The sequence below is a fragment of the Natator depressus genome, chromosome 5 (assembly GCF_965152275.1).
Source record: "Natator depressus isolate rNatDep1 chromosome 5, rNatDep2.hap1, whole genome shotgun sequence".
Classification (NCBI taxonomy): domain Eukaryota; kingdom Metazoa; phylum Chordata; order Testudines; family Cheloniidae; genus Natator; species Natator depressus.
In genome coordinates, this window is record NC_134238.1 from 60,936,890 (window position 1) to 60,956,246 (window position 19,357).

Sequence of the window (19,357 nt, forward strand, 5' to 3'; positions counted from 1 at the left end):
GCTGGCCTTATGCTCTTGCAGGTTTTTTTGTTTTTGTTTTTTTTTGTTTGGTTGGTTCTTTTAGTGATACACGCCTGACTGTAACTTTAATTCAAATGGAACTGTTAGAAAAAAAAATCATGTTGATGATTCCTACATAGTACCTGACTGAAAACCCCCCCACAAAGGTAAGCAGTCTTTAAGCCAGAAGTATATTATAGTTACTTTTTTTTTTCATTTACATAATCTTCAGGTACTTAGTCTGAAATTTCTGAATCTTCTATGCTATCACTTTCTGTTTTTGAGTATTTAACCATGTGCAGACTTCCCCATAGTTCAGTAATTTAATTGTGAAATAAATGGGCATGTATTTCAGAAAACTTAGTTTAGTACAGTTTAAGGCCAGAAGGGACTATTAGATCATCTAGTATGACCTCCTGTATATCACAGGCTATTACATTTCACCCAGATACCCCTATCTTAAGCCAAATGATTTTAGTTAGACTAAAGTATTTCAGTCCTTAGGAGTTTGTCACAGGGATGGAAGATATGTTCACATGATCCCAACCTATAAACTACACCCAATGCTTCAGAGAAAGGTTTTAAAAAAAACAACCCCAAACAAACCCAAGTTCCCTGTCAGTCTAAGCTGGAGGAAAATTCCTTCCAGATCCCTAGTTTGGTGAGCAGGACGCTGGACATATAAGAAAGACACACCAGCCATGTATCTAGAAAGAGGATTCTCTGGACCAACTCAGAACACTGGTCCACCCTGTCCAGCGTCCTGTCTCCAGCTGTGACCAACATCTGGTGCTTCAGAGAAAGGTGAAGAAGAAAACAGCCACTCACCCCCACAGAATATATCCGGCCCATTGTGCACTGCAGGGGGAAAAATTCTTCCTGACCCCTGCGGGTGATTGGCTGAAGGCCTGAAGCATGAAATAAGATTTATAGTCACTGTTTTAATGCAGAGCTGCAGGTTTTAGAAGTATGTTGAGGGCAGTACAGTCTATCCTGGTCTCCCCATGGCTCATGAAGGAAGGGAATGAACGGGGAATTCAGATTCATGGATTCTAAAGCCAGAAGGGACCATCACAACTATCCAGCCCAACCCCCACCACACACAAGCCACAGACTTTCTCCTTGAAGATGGATTAAAGCATATCTTTTAGAAAGAGATCTAATCTCATTTTAAAGACTCCAAGCAATGGTTAGTCCACCACCTCCCCACTTAAGCTGTCCCAATGTTTAATTATCCTCACTGCTAGGAAATTGCATCTTATTTGAAGGTTGAATTTATCTAAGTTCAGCTTTTAGCCATTGGATCTTGTTATAACTTTGTCAGCAAGGCTGGACACTGCCCCATCCTACCCCTCTCCCCAGCCATCCCTACCAAAACACACATTCAGATATTCTTCCATCTGTAAGTATCTATACACAGTGATCAGAACACCTCCAACTTCTCAATGTTTAACTGAATAAGTTGAGCTCCTTAAAACCTCACATCAAAAGACTTCTTTTCCAGCCTGTGGATTATTATTGTGGTCCTCCTTTTAATTCTCTCTTGTATTTCCACATCCTTCTTGAAGTGTGTATACCAGAGCTGGACACTGTATTCTGGTAGTGGTCTTACCAATGCTGTGTACACAGCGGCAAGATCACTTGCCTAGTGTTCTCTGAACTTGTATGTATTCACTCATTAACTAATTTGTCTTAGTTTTAAGAGAGGCATAATTTTCCTACACTGTTTTTAAAATGTATTGGAATGACATGTTAGTTGTTAATATACAAGAACCGCAGTGACGGTGTGAGATTGGATTAATCCTGAATTGTTTCCGAGACTAATAAATCAAAATTTGTTATATTTGTAATCCATATGATTACATAGGGCTACATCTGCTTTGTGGCTGATTTTGGGGAGGGAACCACACTAGCAATTAAGAGAACCCGATGAGCGAATGCTCCAGGTTCATGGCACTTCATTCAGATTTCAACCCCTGCATATCTACATTGCCAGTGTGCCACATTTTTTACAGCTTTTGAACAAATTTGGGGCCAAATTTGTGTCGTGGTTACATATGTGCAGCTCCCCATTGACATAACTGAAGTCAGTTGTGTGTGTGTGTATAAAAGCGCATAGTGTTAAGTAAGCATTAACTTTTTTGGGGAATCCCCATAGGATTATGGAGGGGATAATGCTTGTGTGGGGCAGCTGTCTCTGGGTCCGATTCTTGGCCCTTCTCACCCACTGAAAGGTTTCCACGAGTCCAGGGAAGGCGAGATGGAGCTGGCTGGGGTGATCACCCAGGTTTTCATCTCCTCCATCCATTCAGGTGGAATGAAAAATTTAGCTCATAGCATTTTGTACCTTCAAAACATAATTCAGATATTAACTAACTGATCAACCAATTAACCTTCACAATAGCCTTGGAAGTGGATATTGTTGTCCCCATTTTACAGACAGATGAGGTTAAATAACATGCCTGAGGCCACACAGTGAGCCTATGACAGAGCCCCAGGTAGGAAGAAGTAGCAACAACTTTACCAGAAGTACTACCAGTCCAATTTTGCCCTCAGATATACAACCATAACTGAAATCCCTAAAATCAGTGGGATTGCCTGGATGTAAGTGAAGGCAAACTACACTCTATAATAAGCACTTGGAGCACAGTTTGTTTTGCCTGCTTCTGAACATTTATCTTTTAGTTGTGATAATACTGAAATAACAATATTGTTCTGAAGCAAATACAATCTCAGTTTTGTGTTGACCATATATGTTTGACTATGTAATATTTTTTAATGTGTCCTGTTTGATACAGGACAACAAGAGCTCATTATTCTCATACTATAACTGGGTGTGCCTCCAAACGTGTTAAAGCCTCTCCAAGTTCTATTTAAGCCATGAATCAGTCAGCTATTGTACTAGTTACTAGGCAACATTTTAATATTTATCTCCAATCCTGACATGCATTCCTGTGTTGCATCAGAGGACAAAACTTGATCTGTTTTGTACATTTAGACTGTGGTAAATGGAGAATACAGTTTTTTTTATAGCAACATGTTGTTGGCTAGTAGACATGGACATACACACCACCATCAAGAACAGTAAAATGAAACCATCCAAAATTGCCTCACATTAAACAGCCAACTTGTTTTATAGGTGGTCTAGCAGATACCAAACAAGCATGACACTTCTACATATTTATTTATTAACATGCTTTTTTTTTGCTCACTGATAAGGGGGCCAGATTGTGCCAGGTCCTTGTGTGATACAAGGATTGGGAGGACAAAAAATCTCCCTCCACTGCCTTGTAATACCCATTCAAGGAAAGTGCCTGAGGCAGTTGAAGTCCTTGAACTCTGGGGACCACAGGTGGGACTCTCCTTCAGTGCATCTCAGGGTACACTATGGCCCAGAAGGAGCAGGAAGACCGTGATAGCACTGTCCTACCCCCTCCATGCTGTCCCGTAGAGCAAGTCAGCTGCACCAGGGGAACAACCTGTGCTTAAGGCCACCAAGGGAGTGGATAGCTAGTGGATCCACATACTTGTTGACCCACCAAGACCAAAGCCAATCCTTTCTCAGACTTTTCTCCTTGAAGAATTAACCCCTTCATCAGTCATTATTTAATAACAGACATTCACAACACTAAGTGAAACTGTTCTATGAGGTGTTTTGACAAGAGATGGAGACAGTAGCTGTTGTTTGGCATAGTCACATTAAATAGACTGCCTTCGGTAAAAGCACTTGATGAATACATTGTTCGCTATTAGCACAAATTACAATGTTGTGTGCACACATAGTGCTTAAAAGAGAGGAAGATGTGCATGCTTATTGCATATACTGTATTTCAACTACTCTGTCAGTGTATTGTAAGTGAGAAAAAGGTGACTCAAGAAGTGTGATGATGATGTGTATGTAGCATTATGTGTTTGGGGGTGGTGTGCTGATCTGTGTTAGTGTGAGTCTTTACTACATCACAGTGAGGGTGACTACTATGAGAAGGGGTGGCACAGATACTTGTTAGTCGTGTAGCAAGAACTTAGGTGACTTTATATGTGTAATCTGTTTCTGCCTAAGGGTATCGTGTTGTAGAACAAGATATAGAGACCTCATCCACTGGAGTTTATCTGTTACCTGAGATAGATAGAAGAGGTTGTCAAAAAGAATATTTGTTTCAACCCTTCATGTAGACATCTTTATAGATTATGGTGCATTTTGTTTTCAGAATGTGCTTTTACTTTTTCATTTTTGTATTGCATCCACTCTGGAGAGAAAAATGGACTTGTTTACATACAGTATGCAGAACACTTCTGTAGTTAGAGGGTCAGTTGTATGTTGTATCCCAAGTACCTTTGGAGAAAGTATTGCCTTAATTAAAGTGACATTATTGCCTAATTATTGCCTTAATTAAAGTGACACTATTCATTTGTTTTATTTCTGCTGGAAATGTATTTACCTGCAAATTTTACACATAATATCTAAGAATCCTATACTTATTCAGTTTGTTTACTTTGTGCATTGTGATGACACTTTGTGTTTTAAACAGTTTCACTGTTTATCTTGTACAGTTTTTCCTCTTTCAGTGTGGATCTTTTATACAGCAGACCAGGGAGATAAAAATGTCTTTTAAAAATAGAAAAATATGACTAAATCCACAGTGTGATAGGGCATGGCTGCCACATAGTGCACTCTGCTGGTTGAGTGGGGCACTACCAGCCCTCAGTTTCCTTTCCTGTCTCCTTATCTCTTCATACACTAGTCTGTGCTGGAGATGTGATTTTAGCCCTCCAGCTGACCCACAAACAAACATAACTCCTTTCAGGATAGCAAAAGTCAAAGTAAAAATCCCCCCAAAAAAGGAAGGTTCTTCAGCCTTTCAGGGATTTCTCTTCAGGCCACCCTTTGGGCTACCTTTGATTAGTTTTTCTAGCTCTGGGATAGAGTATGCGGCCTCCCAGGCCGGTTTCCCTGGAGTACCATTCTCTGCCGCTGCTGGGGTTCTGTTCTGTGTATCTTTCCCTGCTTTAGGATACAGCACTGAGCTCCCAGGCTAGTTCACCTGGAGTACCTGGCCTCCTGCTTGCAGTTCCACTCCCAGACTGATATCTCTCAGCCATTTTATATAAGGTCCAGGTGTTCATTAAACTGACCCTCCTTAGTCCTGCCACCTCAGGCTAGGAAGCAGGGAATTAATCACAGCTTGGGTGTGGCTTAAAGAGGTCAATCTGTTATACCAATAAATTAAAAACCAGCAGGATCTTATTAAAGGGAAAAAGGCAAAATACCACATTTATTGTGAATACAGAAAGAATCATAGTAAGCAGTTTAACATTCCATTCAATCTCATATTTATTCACACATTCATTCACACACACACACACAGGTTCTGCAAGGTTGTTATCATAGTAAGCAGTTAGTTATAGCTATAACATTCCATTCAATCTCATATTTATTCACACATTCATACACACACACACACACAGGTTCTGCAAGGTTATTATCATAGTTACCAGCCTTAGAGTTGCTCATGCCAAGCCACTGGCCAGGTGGCCTGGACATGAGGAGGGAGCAGGGCCTTGTCAGATGCTCATCTGATGCTCCTGGAAGTTGCTTTGCAGAATCAGACCCCAAAGTTCTCACTTTTTAGAGTCAGCAGATAGCACATTCCTGACGGCTCCATGCTGCTAGATGTTATCTTGTTCTTTGGTTCTCCCATTCTTGAGGCTGTTGGGTGGATTCCAGTTTGCCCTCTGGGGGTCCTCTGGTTATTTCCACTTGACGCCTTCTTCAGCAGATGGACACTGGATTCTTAGGCTGGCACCTCCCTGATCATTCAGTTATTATCCACACCAAGCATCCATCCACATACATCCTCTATCTCTATTTTAATCACAATTGTTAATACAACAAAAGGGCGGGGAGTTTCTGGGTGCTGTTTCTGTTGTTAGAGTATTGCTTTGAGTCTCTCTCTGTGAATTGCTTTGAGAACAGACTCTGTCTTAGAATGTACTAACACAATTAGCAGCTTGCAAGTTTCACGCATAGAGGGAGAGAAACAGTACCAAAACCCAAGAGACCTCTTAATTAGTAATACCCTGGAATTTAAACTATGGGGAATCAAACTCATTTGTGATTTTAATACAGAACTTCTTTAATATGATCCAACAAATCACCCAGTGACACACCCAAATTGGCAGGAGGGATCTGAACTGAAACTTTTGGTCGCTCTTTTTTTAAAAGCAATTTTTAAAATTGTGTATGTCCCTTTCAGATTCCTTTAGTTTTGTCCTGTCTTTTTCTGTGATGGAAAATTTGGGCTCTGGGAGATTTTGGAAGTGCTTAATGGGACGCATTGACTAACCTTAAATTTTTTCTTCCTTTTTTGAAAGCCTCTTAGGAGAAAAGAGGTAAATGAGGAAAGTGACATTGCCACTGTGTTTATGTGAACTATATGGTGAAGTGCAAGGTCCTACATTTAGGAACAAAGAGTTTAGATCACATTCCCCGGTTGGGGACTGTATTCTGTAAAGCAGTTCACGATAAAGTTTAGAGTCTTGGTGGATAACCAACTGAACATGAGCTCCTAGGACAATGCTGTGGCTAAGATGGCGAATGTAATTGTTGTTTGTATAAACAGAGGAATATTAAATAGGAATAGGGAGGTGGTATTACCTCCATATGCAACATTTTTGAGACAGTTACTGAAATACTAATTCCATTTACAGAAGCTGAAGGTAGATAAATTCAGGCTAAAAATAAGGCACAGTTTTTAAATAATGAGGTTGATTTAACCATTGGAACAACTTACGAAGGGATAGGTGCCTTCTACATGACTTGAAGTCTTCAAATCAAGACTGGATGTCTTTCTGAAAAAAATATGCAAAATATGCTGTAGCTCAACTACAAGATATGGGCTTGATTTAGGAACCAGTTCATGAAATTCTGTGGCATGTGTTACATTGGAGGTTAGGCTAGAAAATCATAATGATCCCTTCTGGCCTTAAAAATGTATGAAGCTTAGAGTGTATATTAAATGTTATTTTTGGCAACCTAATAAATCCAAGAGGATGAATGTCTTTGAGCAAGCACATTAAAATATGTAAGAATCCTGTTAGTATATACATTTAAATATCCATAGATGTTTCAGTATTGGAGAGCAGGAGTCTTATATATTCCAATATTCAGTTAGAAATCTGCTTTCAGCATACTTAAGAGAAGAGGCTGTTTCTACAGTATACCTTTGGAACGCTACCTACTCACAGAGAAGCAGAGTAGGAGTATGTTTTCCAGGGTGGCAGAGAATCAGAGTAAAAGTGATCAGCCTAATCTCCAATCCTCAACCTGAATTGTAACTTGAATTCTAACAAGCCTATATACTTGCATGATACAAACATCTGTATTAATAATTGTCTTAACATTTTAAGTGAAGGTGAAATCGTTTTGAAGTAATGTTTTGATTTTTTTTTTCCCAGACACAGCCCCCTTCTACTGTTGCAACAAAAGCATCGGATATGAAGGCCACTGAAACAAAGGTATGAAGTCCTAAGGAATGAATCTTTGCGATTTGTGAGTCAGAAGACCTGGATTTTACTTCAGACTCTGTCACTGACTCATTATATGATCTTGACGAAGTCACTTTTCTGTACCTTAGTTTCCACATCTGCAAAATAGGGATAAAGACACTTGTCCTCTTATGCAAAACACTAATACAACATTTTAGCTTATTCATAAGCTCTGAGTTAGGCACGTAGGCCCTGATCCTGCAAACCCTTAATTACAGGTGTAACTTTATTTATGTGAATAGTTCCATGTGAATAGTCCCAAAGAAGAATTTGGGCCTTAGTTAGTCAGTGTGAAATCACATGTTCTCAATAATGATACCCTCGTTCCTCTCTGCTACCTTCCTTCCTGTTGTCTTTTACACTTGTCGTGTTGTGTCTTCAATAAGGTTGCAAGCTCCTCGGGGCAAGAGGCTTTTTCATCTATGTCTTTGTAGAAAGGAGCCTTGATCCTGATTCGGAGTTTTTGGTCACTATCGTAATATAAAAAATATTATATGATGTTTTCCCTCCTCTCTGCCTATCTGTACATTCTTGCTCAGGATAAAAATATTGAAACTGACAAAAATCCTGCACTCCAGAATAGGGTTCTTGCTCATTTCAATACCGTGTCAGCTTTCTGAACCAGATCAGGTAGGGAACAATGCAGTAGTACAAGATATGGATTTTTCTAATGTTATACATATGGTGAACCTAATGCCAGACTGGTAGGTCTAAGTTTGATCATGTCACTTTGAGGTTGAAGTCCACTGTCAGTCTGTTTAAGTTTATTAGCATTATAGGAGAATCCATTTCAACATTCTAATTTAGTCTGCAGTCTGATTTAGCAAGTGAAGCTCATTTACCAAACTTCTACAAAAAACAGTAAAAGTTGAAATTTTCAAAGCTGTAGCACCTTTACAATCACCAACCACTTGAATGTCAAAATATTTCTTGGTAAAAAAGCAACTTTCTCCTTCTTTTCCTTTGTAGCACTTCTGCCAATTCAAACAGTGCTATGCTGTAATTCCTCAAGGGTGTTTGTCAGTCAGCTCTTTTAACAGTCGTAGCTACAATGGATGCCAAAATATCTAATTTATAAATCTTCATCTCCACACACAGTCCACAAGACCTAGCTACTAAACTCCTGACAATAAACCGGACAGTTATTAAACCATTGTCTAATCCTGCATGATCATTGCTGCTCATAAATTTAGAAATTCGTTGTTTGTCAGTCACTAATTTAAGATGTTTCCTGATGATAATAGATTAATTATGAACCTGCATCAAAGAGCAAACTCACGCCTAACATGCTCTTTCCGTGTGGCATTATCTACATGATGGCAACCATCTGGCCATCTGTTAATAGACAAAGTAGTCGCTTCTCTATTAATAGACTCAAAATAAGCATGCCTGCAGGAAAAAACAGCTACAGTAGCAGGGTGTAAATCCCTGCCCTGCAACATTTGGGGACTCTTGAGCATAGAGTCCTGCAGGAATTTACTGGCCTATCTTTACAAAGGGAGAAGTGGAACTACCTTACCTTGCCCTTTAATAGCTCATGTATAATTCATATTTCCTCCTTGAAGGGGAATTGGGGCACCCAGAGGAACTTCCTTGGAAGGAAACAGAGTTGCTAGGGAGTAGGGCAAGTATCATTTCCTCTTCTTGTGCGGACCCCATTCCCATTCGCTTCTCATTTGTTCCCTGTGCCCTTGCCTCTGCTCCTCAGAGACCTATTTCCCATTTCGATTCCGTTCTACCTCTTAGAATCATAGAATCATAGAATATCAGGGTTGGAAGGGACCCCAGAAGGTCATCTAGTCCAACCCCCTGCTCGAAGCAGGACCAATTCCCAGTTAAATCATCCCAGCCAGGGCTTTGTCAAGCCTGACCTTAAAAACCTCTAAGGAAGGAGATTCTACCACCTCCCTAGGTAACGCATTCCAGTGTTTCACCACCCTCTTAGTGAAAAAGTTTTTCCTAATATCCAATCTAAACCTCCCCCATTGCAACTTGAGACCATTACTCCTCGTTCTGTCATCTGCTACCATTGAGAACAGTCTAGAGCCATCCTCTTTGGAACCCCCTTTCAGGTAGTTGAAAGCAGCTATCAAATCCCCCCTCATTCTTCTCTTCTGCAGACTAAACAATCCCAGCTCCCTCAGCCTCTCCTCATAAGTCATGTGCTCTAGACCCCTAATCATTTTTGTTGCCCTTCGCTGGACTCTCTCCAATTTATCCACATCCTTCTTGTAGTGTGGGGCCCAAAACTGGACACAGTACTCCAGATGAGGCCTCACCAGTGTCGAATAGAGGGGAACGATCACATCCCTCGATCTGCTGGCTATGCCCCTACTTATACATCCCAAAATGCCATTGGCCTTCTTGGCAACAAGGGCACACTGTTGACTCATATCCAGCTTCTCGTCCACTGTCACCCCTAGGTCCTTTTCTGCAGAACTGCTGCCTAGCCATTCGGTCCCTAGTCTGTAGCGGTGCATTGGATTCTTCCATCCTAAGTGCAGGACCCTGCACTTATCCTTATTGAACCTCATCAGATTTCTTTTGGCCCAATCCTCCAATTTGTCTAGGTCCTTCTGTATCCTATCCCTCCCCTCCAGCGTATCTACCACTCCTCCCAGTTTAGTATCATCTGCAAATTTGCTGAGAGTGCAATCCACACCATCCTCCAGATCATTTATGAAGATATTGAACAAAACCGGCCCCAGGACCGACCCCTCTTCCCTTGCCCCCAATCAGTAAAGACCCATTCCTGCTCCCTCTTTGCCGTCAAGAGTGAATGTCAGTCCCCCTTCCCCAAAAAGTATAATCAGCTTTTCCCTGTGCAAGTGGGAGCCACTGTAGCTGTGGCAGGGATAAGGATTTGTGCTTCATGGGGCTACCATGATGTGTGAAGCTCAAGGCCTTGTGTGGAGGTGGCTGGTTGGTTCATTGAAATGGAGTGGGGAGAAAGAGAGCAGTGTGGGTATTGTGGAGGGATGAGGTGAGCATGGTGGGTGGTGCATGTGCTGCTAGGGGGATGGGCAGAGCTTAGGAAGGGGGACCTTTTTAATCTCGGGTCCTACTTGGAATTCACATTTGGGGACCCAACATGAATCATTATACCTTTGATCAGTAGAAACCCAGCTGCCAATAATATAAGCCTGAAGAGGGGACACTATGAAGGGGTATAAACTGTTAGATAAACACAGATAAGAAGACCTGTCCTCCAGATCCTGAAAAGCCTTTCTACGTCTTCAAGTGTAGCTGTTTTGAAATGTAACTTCTGTGTTGAATGACAAACAAAGCTAGTCTCCAATTATGATTTGTCTCCCCCTTCCTCCCAGATTGTGTACATCTCCCTGTTCCTTCACTTTGCCTGTCCACCTCTCTGATGAACTCTGAAAGCAGGATCCTGATATGTTTCTTTATTACCTGCTCACAAGGTCTAAACAGGCCGAAAGAGCTGACGTAGCATTTGCAAACAAAAATACATCTGGCTATAGATTTTATTTCCTAAATCAAACTATTATACATCTGATGCTATTTGTACTGTGAACAATTCTGTTTAATGTTAATTTTAAAAAATATATTAACCCTCCCCCCTAGATTTTAAAACATAAACCATCCAGTAAATGTACAGTCAAATTCCAATAAAGGACTACTTGCGCTATAAGAAAATTGTCACCTATGGTTACTAATAACAATATTGGTAAATGAGCAGCACAGAGGTTTGAATTTAACTCTCAGTAACAGATATGTCTTGCAGTTTCAGTACAGCTGTTTTCATGTACAAACATAAATGGTAGTAAAATACTTTATCTCATTTTTCCTGTAAATCTCTCTACATTTCTTGGGAAATGCGTTTTTAAAAAACCTGAATTTGTACTTTAATACTAGGCTACTTCAAGCCATAGCCAGACCAGTGGACAGCAGTCTCACAGCAGGAAGAGACACAAAGTTCAGGTGATGCACAACTGACTATGTCTCTGTCTGCAGTCACAGCAGCAGCATGTTTTCACCACTTAATCACTTTCACCATGAGGCATGAGCTAATAATCTTAAAATTCAGTCTTTCATTTATCATGCTTATTCACATTTATGGGCCCAACACACCTTGGAGATCAATCATCAAAAACAAATTCTGGTTCCTCACATCTTCACATCTGTTGCATTTCCTTATTGCTCCAACTGTCAACTAAAGGCAGCTAACGGCAAAAATCTGTTTGATTGATAATGTAATAATGTTAGAACAAAATTTCTAGCTTCATCTCTGCACAAACACACATAATCTTCTTGAACCAGAAGACCTGGAAGATTAGGATACTTGCTTCGATAACTGATTTACTTGACTGATGGTGTTAAGTGTGTGTGTGTGTGTGTGTATCAGAATATGTATATGTGTTTGCATGCATGCATACATACATATGGTAGGTACATACAGTGTACCCTCTCCATAATGCCCTTCATAATAGTGAACCTTTGGCTATAATGAACCTGGTCCCTGGATCCCACCTCCGGCCCCAGGGCCATGATGGGGGCTGACAGCTCCTCCGGCCACGGCAGCTGTTCAAGGTGTCAGCCCTGGCCCGGTGGCAGGGCTCTTGAACCCCGGGCTATAACAAACAAATGGCTTGGATCCCCAGGGGGTTCATTATAGCGAGGATATACTGTAGTGTGTAAATGCATGCATACAGACTGTGAATGTATTTGAGAAACAAAACTTCTTGATCCGTTTTAAAGTACATGGAAAGTCTAGAACAGTGGTTCTCAAACTAGGGCTGCCACTTGTTCAGGGAAAGCCCTTGGCGGGCCGGGCTGGTTTGTTTACCTGCCGCGTCCACAGGTTCAGCCGATCGTGGCTCCCACTGGCTGTGGTTCGCCGCTCCAGGCCAATGGGGGCTGTGGGAAGCGGCATGGGCCGAGGGATGTGCTGGCCGCCCTTCCTGCAGCCCCCATTGGCCTGGAGTGGTGAACCGCAGCCAGTGGGAGCCGCAATCAGCCGAACCTGCAGATGCAGCAGGTAAACAAACTGGCCCAGCCCACCAGGGGCTTTCCCTGAACAAGTGGTGTCCCTAGTTTGAGAACCACTGGTCTAGAAAGTATCAATATGTTTAAACTATATGGTCTATGAGGGGAAGTGATTTATTTTCAGTGTGGAGTACAGGAAATTTCACTCCTACCTCCAGAGTATTCCCTGTTTCTGTGATTTGTATTATTATTTATGGAATACATTATGGTGTGGCGCTATATACCTTAATCTGCGGCTTCAACATCTTTGTGTCGCTTGCACCCATGCATGCATGTGCACATGCACACACAACCTCAGAATTTCACACGTAAATTTATTGTGGATCTGTGCATGGGTTTAATATAGATTTTTTTTTCTTAATTGTTGCATATTGAGTAATGAACTGTTCAGTAAACTTCACGGTGGGGTCAACTAATCCATGTAAAAGCTAAACACATCTAAATAGTAGTTTAGAATGCCTCCCAAATGAAAGAAAAATGCTTGCAAAATTACAGTAGACAAATTGCATGCTTAAATAATAGTCAAGTGGTTATATCCTTTGTTTTATTGTAAATGTGATTCTATTGTAGGTGACTATAAAAATATGGGTCCTTATTAGTTTGTCTCTGACTCTAAATGTGCCTACCTTCCAAGTAAAAATGCGTTTTCTAACTGATGGCCTGAAGTTCAACTTAGGATCTAAAAGTCAACTTTCCATATGGTAACTGGAGCCGGGCTTTCACTTAATGATTATGCAGCTAAAACTTACAAAGAATGCTGTTGATGATACATGAGCCACTGAAATCTCCAGCTAACTCTCCAATAGCTATGTTAACTATGAAGGAGTACAGTAAAAAGCCTAAAATTAATAATAATAAAAAAGTCAGGCCATGTCTACACTGCAATGTTTTGCCACATCGCTGTATTGCTCAGGGGCATGAAATGTGACGGACATAGCTGTGCTGGCAGAAGCCCCAAGGGTAAATGCTGTTATACTGGCAAAACTGCACTTTTACCGATATAGCTCAGGCTGGTCTATGCTAGAAAATTAGCTCCACCTAGCTTCGTTGCTCTGGGGCGTGAAAAATACACACCACTGCACAACATAATATGATGACCTAAGTCCCTGTGGAGATGATAGTAGATTGATGGAAGAATTTGTCCGTTGACCTAGCTACTGCCTCTCGGGGAGCTGGATTTTCTCCCATCACTGTAGTAAGTTTCTGCGTTTTAGTGGTTCAAGTGTAGACATAGCCTTATTTTGCTTGGGAGAAGAATAAGCTATGCCAGCAAAAGCACAGCTATGCTAGTATAGCTATGTCCACACTGGGAGTGCTTTGCCAGGATAGTATACCAGTATAACTATACTGACATGGTCTCAATAAAGTAAGCAGATATGACTTAGAACAGGAATGGGCAAACTTTTTGGCCTGAGGGCCACATCTGGGTTTGGAAATTGTATGGCAGGCCATGAAAGCTCACGAAATTGGGGATTGAGGTGTGTGAGGGGGTGAGAGCTCCGGGAGGGGATGAGGGCTCCAGCTGGGGGTGTGGGCTCTGGAGTGGGGCCAAAATGAGGAATTCAGGGTGCGGGCTCCTACACGGAGGTGCCGCCAGGTGGCTCTGCTCTCTGCCCCATCCGCAGGTGCTGCCCCTTCAGCTTCCATAGGCCGCAGTTCCTGGCCAATGGGAGATGCAGAGCCGGCACTTGGGGTGGGGCAGCGTGCGGAGTCCCCTGGCTGCCCCTACGCTTAGGAGCCAGAACGGGGACATGCCACTGCTTCTGGGAGCCAAGGCACGTGCGGAGTGGGGCAAGCCCCCGACCCCACTCCCCTGCGGGAGCTTGAGGGCCAGATTAAAAGATCTGAAGGGCCGGATGCAGCCCCCAGGCCGTAATTTGCGCACCCTGACTTAGAAGCTTCTATATTCAGTAACTTTTCTGGAAGTAACCACACTATTTTATTTGTTGTGGTAATTTATAACCTCGTATCTACCAGATATTGATTATACTTTCTGTACTTTGAGTTGAGATGAATCATAGTAATATTATTCTGAATGTGGCTGAAACAACTTTTTAGTTTGGGAAACTGGAATTATTGGTTACCTTTACTCAGTTCCCTTATTTCATGGCCCAAGTAAAATGAGTATGTAAAGAGAGAGAGAGAGAGAGAGAATGTGTGTGCGTGCGTGCGCGCTGTGTTTTGGCCATGCTCCAGTAACTTATAATGCATGAACAGGGTCCTGTGCGGGACCATATGTTGTAAATTGGAGGATGAGGGCAACACATATATTTGAGTGTTCATGTGTGTATAAAATATGCCATATGTTTTCAAACCTAAGAAGTAATAACATCATTAAAAAGAACTAAGCTGCTTTTTTGATCTTTTGTTCTGAGTATAATTCCTTATGTATTTTAGAACACACAAACCGCAAAAACAGAACCTGGAATAGTAGCACAGTCACTAAAGGTAAGCTACTACTTTTATTGAATCATTGTGCGTTGTTTTTCTTCAGAGAAGTTTGTAATGATAAACTAAATCCTGCCACTACTGGACCAGATGCTCCCATCTTCTCATATGGGTGAAAGGAAACAAACCTGCCTGCAGATGAGGTAGGAACAGGAGTGCCGCCATGTTAGGAGTTGACATAGCACATTTCTGGGGAGTAGACACTCTGTTGGGCTTCCCCTCTACCAACAGATTTCTAAGCAGAAACCAGCATTAAATCCACCATGCACCTTTTACCCTTTTAAGGCATGTGTGGGCGGGAAAAAAACAGAGAAAGCTGACATCTCTGATTCTCAGGGAAGGGCGGTGCTCATAGAACTTGATGCAGAGTCTGCGTTGCTGCATGACTGCCTCAGAATTCACAAGGATATATTCTAGGCTTCTCCTGTGTACTGCTTTCTCTTCTGCAGAGTTTTCCTAGGGAGAGGAATAGGTGCTCTATCTGCCTAGTAAATATCAGGTTTTTTAAAGTTATTTCTTTTTTTTTTCTCTCTCTCTCTTTCCCCGCCCCTTCAGTAGGGAGGGGAAGGAACCTGCAAACAAAGCAGAATCATTCCAATATGGTTTTTTGTTTTGGTTTTTTTTGCAAGGACATATGCAAAGTTCCAGCCCGTTTTAATTTTTGCCCAAGATGAAAATACACATTTACAGGGAAAGATAACCCATACTTATAGGTTCTTCCAAGATCTTTTCTTCAAACTTTGAACAGTGAATGAGTGAAGAAAAATTCATTTCCACAAACCTTGACTATGCTTTTTCTCATATGGCGCCTGGGCGAGTGTCTACTCGCCAGCTGAGCTAGCTGAATATAAACTGTGCCTTCCCTTGAGATTACTTGAGAGGCTACAGGAAAAACTGTCACTATGAAGTAAACAAACGGGAATGTATAGCTAACAAAAGGGCTATAAATAACTTGAGAGAAGTATTTTTACAACCCTTTGAAAGATCCCTTTGTGTTTAAAGCCTGGCTACAACTACTCCCAGATGTGGCTTTCCCCTTTCTAGTATATTAAGTCCCATACAGATAAGTGTTCATGTGATTGTGCCCTTAGGATGTGTATAATCTGGTTGGAGCAGGAATTGTATCTTCCTTTGTTTGTGCAGCCTGACAAGCAGAAAATAATAATTTCCTGTGTCTCTAAATTGTCTGTCAGAATAGGTGAAAGTTACATGTATGTTAAGTAAACTAGACTAAAAATCTATTGAGTTGAATACTTTTAACAGTTAAATATTTTCTAATATATTCTAATATATCTGTATATTATTGACAGCCAGCTGATTCTCAAACTAAACATCAATCTGAAGAGAAGCAAAAGGAACCTGGTGGGGTGAGTTATTTACGTTTTCTTCTGCTTTTGTTTGTTTGGTTGGTTTGTTTGTTTTCTCAAAACAAAAACACAAGAATACTAAAATCTGTCCTATACATTAATAGCATATTTATGGTTGTACAGGCAAAAAGCCCATCCAAATCTTCTGTAGCAAAAAGTTCCAAAAAAGCTAGTCCAGGAAAAGCGGCCACCGGTCAGACTGAAAAATCAACGCAAGTATCTTCAATAGAAGAACCAAAGGTAAAGCAGAAGTGGCAATCCCTTTATTACTTGTTTGTTTGTATTGAGGGAGCACCTACTAGCCCTAGTCATGGACCCCATTGTGCTAGGCATGTGCAAATACTGAACAAAAAGACAGTTCCTATCCCAAAGACAGGCTGCCTTTTTGAAGGTATGTGTGACAGCTTTTTGTGCTGCATTAAACTACAGTCTAAGCTACATTAAACATGTATAAAACTTTACTGTTTGGCATTTAATGAGGCCTTTTCATTTTGCTTATTTAACTTTAATAATACCTTGAATGTACTGATTCAAAAGTATTGATGAGAATAGTGTGCAAGCATTGTCTACAGAATATACATGACTGAACATCTGATTGGAAACAGCCTCTTTTAATAAGTATTCTGCAATAAGGGTGTTCCGCCAAGCTTCATATCCTCTGTTAAACCATTCTTAGCTTTGTAAGGTTTTGTGGATGTTTTTGAAGGTGAACCATATAAAATCACTGGCAATTGCAGGTCTGCCTAAGCCAGAAGTACTGCACATTCGAGACTGTTGTCACGTTCCCCTGCAAACTCTGCACTGCTCAGGCTCAGGCCCTTCTTTGGGTATGTCTGCACTGCAATGTAAGCTCAGGGTTAGTAGAACTCAAGTTAGCAGACCCTGAGTTTGTTAACCTAGGGCTTGAGCATCTACACTCAGTTGTAACCCAGGTTAGGAATTTTTGAAACCTGGGTCACAAACTCAGTGTCTCCAGTGCATTATGTGGGTCCAAGTCCAATCACCCGTGTCTCAGACTTCCTGGCATCCTCCCAAAATGTGACTGCTCTAGCCCTTTGTTCATAGTGCTGTTGTGGGAAAACTTGACTAACCACCAAACTTGACTGTTCAGAGGACAAGGAAAGTTCCTGTCTGATTGTGGAATACTTTTGGGAGACTCTGAGCACGAGTCTAGTGAGGCTGCATATGCACTGTAAAGCAAGAGGGCTTGAACCCTGGGTCCTGGCTTGACTCAGGCTCTGACCCTCCACCTCCATGAGATATTGGGATCCTGGGTCTGAACCCTGGGTTAGCATGATTTGTGTACAGACAGAAGAGGGGTTAGGCTTGAGTCTGAATCTGAACCCTTGGGTTACACTGCAGTGTAAACATACCCTTTGTCAATTTGTTCCTCTCTTTCCTTCCTTAGTAAAACACGTGAGCAGATAGGGGAGCCTAGGGTCAATCAAGGGTGTGTGCCTCGCTCTGTTTAACATATGAGCGCTGCCCTACTTGATGTTTGGCTCCCTTCTCTGCTGAGTGTTTCAGGCAGATTTTTGAGTGCCAACGACTGGCCCAAATGTGGAAGAGGAGTAAACTGGCAGTATGCAGATGTGCAGCATGCCCTCATAGCCTGCAGGACTCATGGGAGCTTAAGGAGAGGGGAAAGAAGAACAGAAGGGGTAAATTCAGAGGGGTCAAGGGGAAGAAGAGGGCAGAAAGCAAAGTGGGAGAATAAACATTCAGGTTACTCTGTCATTGGGTAAATCTCTCTCAGATGTCTGTCTAGGACTTAGGGTATGTCTACACTGCAGTGGGAAGTATAATTGCAGCACCTGCTGGCATACCCATGCTAGCTTTAATGTAGCTCCCATAGCTAAAAATAAGTGTAGAGGCAGTGGCATGGACCCCAGCCTGGGCTGTACAAGCACGTCTGAAACTTGAGGTACTTACTTGCGTTGCTAGTCTGTGCTGATGCATCTACACTGCTATATGGAGTCATGCTAGCTAGATTAAAGCTAGTGTGGGCATTCCTACCTGAGCTGCAGTCACACCTTTGATTGCAGTATAGAGCTATCCTGGGACTTGGTGACTCAGGCTAGATAACATTGACTGTGAGGCCAAAATAATTCCCTGTACACCTGAAGCATGAAGACTTCAAAAGATTATAAAACTCTACCCAAAATGCACTGAAATAGGTAATTTTATTCTGCTAGTTTATATTTCTTCATATGCAGGGTTCACTACAAGTATAAAACACCAAGATGGGAAGCTGAGTTCTGAATCTCTGAAATTCTCATTTACTGCAGCTTCCTCTGAAAAAAATGCTAATTCGCTGAACTGACTTGAGACTCGGTAGATGCCCGAATGTCAATAATAGTAGCCGGTGATGGGGAAAAAAAGATTGCATTTTACATTATGCAGTCTCAAGTCTATAAAATACAATAAAACAGTTTGTATGCAGTGTTGCTGTAGATGTGTTGGTCCCAGGATATTACAGAGAAGGTATCTGAGGTAATATCTTTCATTGGACCAGCTTCTGTTGGTGAGAGAGACAAACTTTCAAGTTTACACAGAGCCTGAAGAAGAGCTCTGTGTAAACTTGAAAGCTTGTCTTTTTCACCAGTAGATGTTGGTCCAATAAAAGATATTATCCCAAACACCTTATCTCTCTAATCAAACAGTTTGTTATCTAATAAAATATTTGACACTCAGATTAAATTGATTAAACCAAAATTGGTCATGCTATTTTTTTTTAATAAGAGTAAGTCTGGCAGCTGCTAGTTTGTACAGATTCCATGACTCTCCACAAACACCCCCTGCCCTCCGCCCAGACACATTCCAAAGCTGAAGACACCCTGGGTGTAAAGAAGAGCCTAATAACTGAGACAAACATGGTATATTCCCCAGCCTTCATTTTTGATTCTTTGGAGGTGGCGAGAGGGAGGAGTTTAGGGACTCTCCCCTCAAAGCCTTCCACTGCCTGGGAGCTACAAGGAGCAGCACAG

General features: G+C 41.6%; 1 protein-coding gene across 13 annotated transcripts in view; it reads left to right on the forward strand.

Moving 5' to 3' along the window:
• The window catches only part of CAST (calpastatin), a 103,452-nt gene that overhangs the window by 42,454 nt on the left and 41,641 nt on the right, over positions 1-19,357 (forward strand). For 5 of the 13 annotated variants that reach the window (XM_074952885.1, XM_074952881.1, XM_074952886.1 and 2 more), the window contains 5 exons: positions 7,456-7,515; positions 11,425-11,490; positions 14,953-15,003; positions 16,314-16,370; positions 16,494-16,610. In XM_074952885.1, the coding sequence (XP_074808986.1) occupies positions 7,456-7,515; positions 11,425-11,490; positions 14,953-15,003; positions 16,314-16,370; positions 16,494-16,610 (351 nt within the window). Of the gene's footprint in view, positions 1-6,372; positions 6,391-7,455; positions 7,516-11,424; positions 11,491-14,952; positions 15,004-16,313; positions 16,371-16,493; positions 16,611-19,357 lie in introns of all 13 variants that reach the window. The other 8 variants (XM_074952887.1, XM_074952884.1, XM_074952889.1 and 5 more) reach the window with 3 other exon arrangements.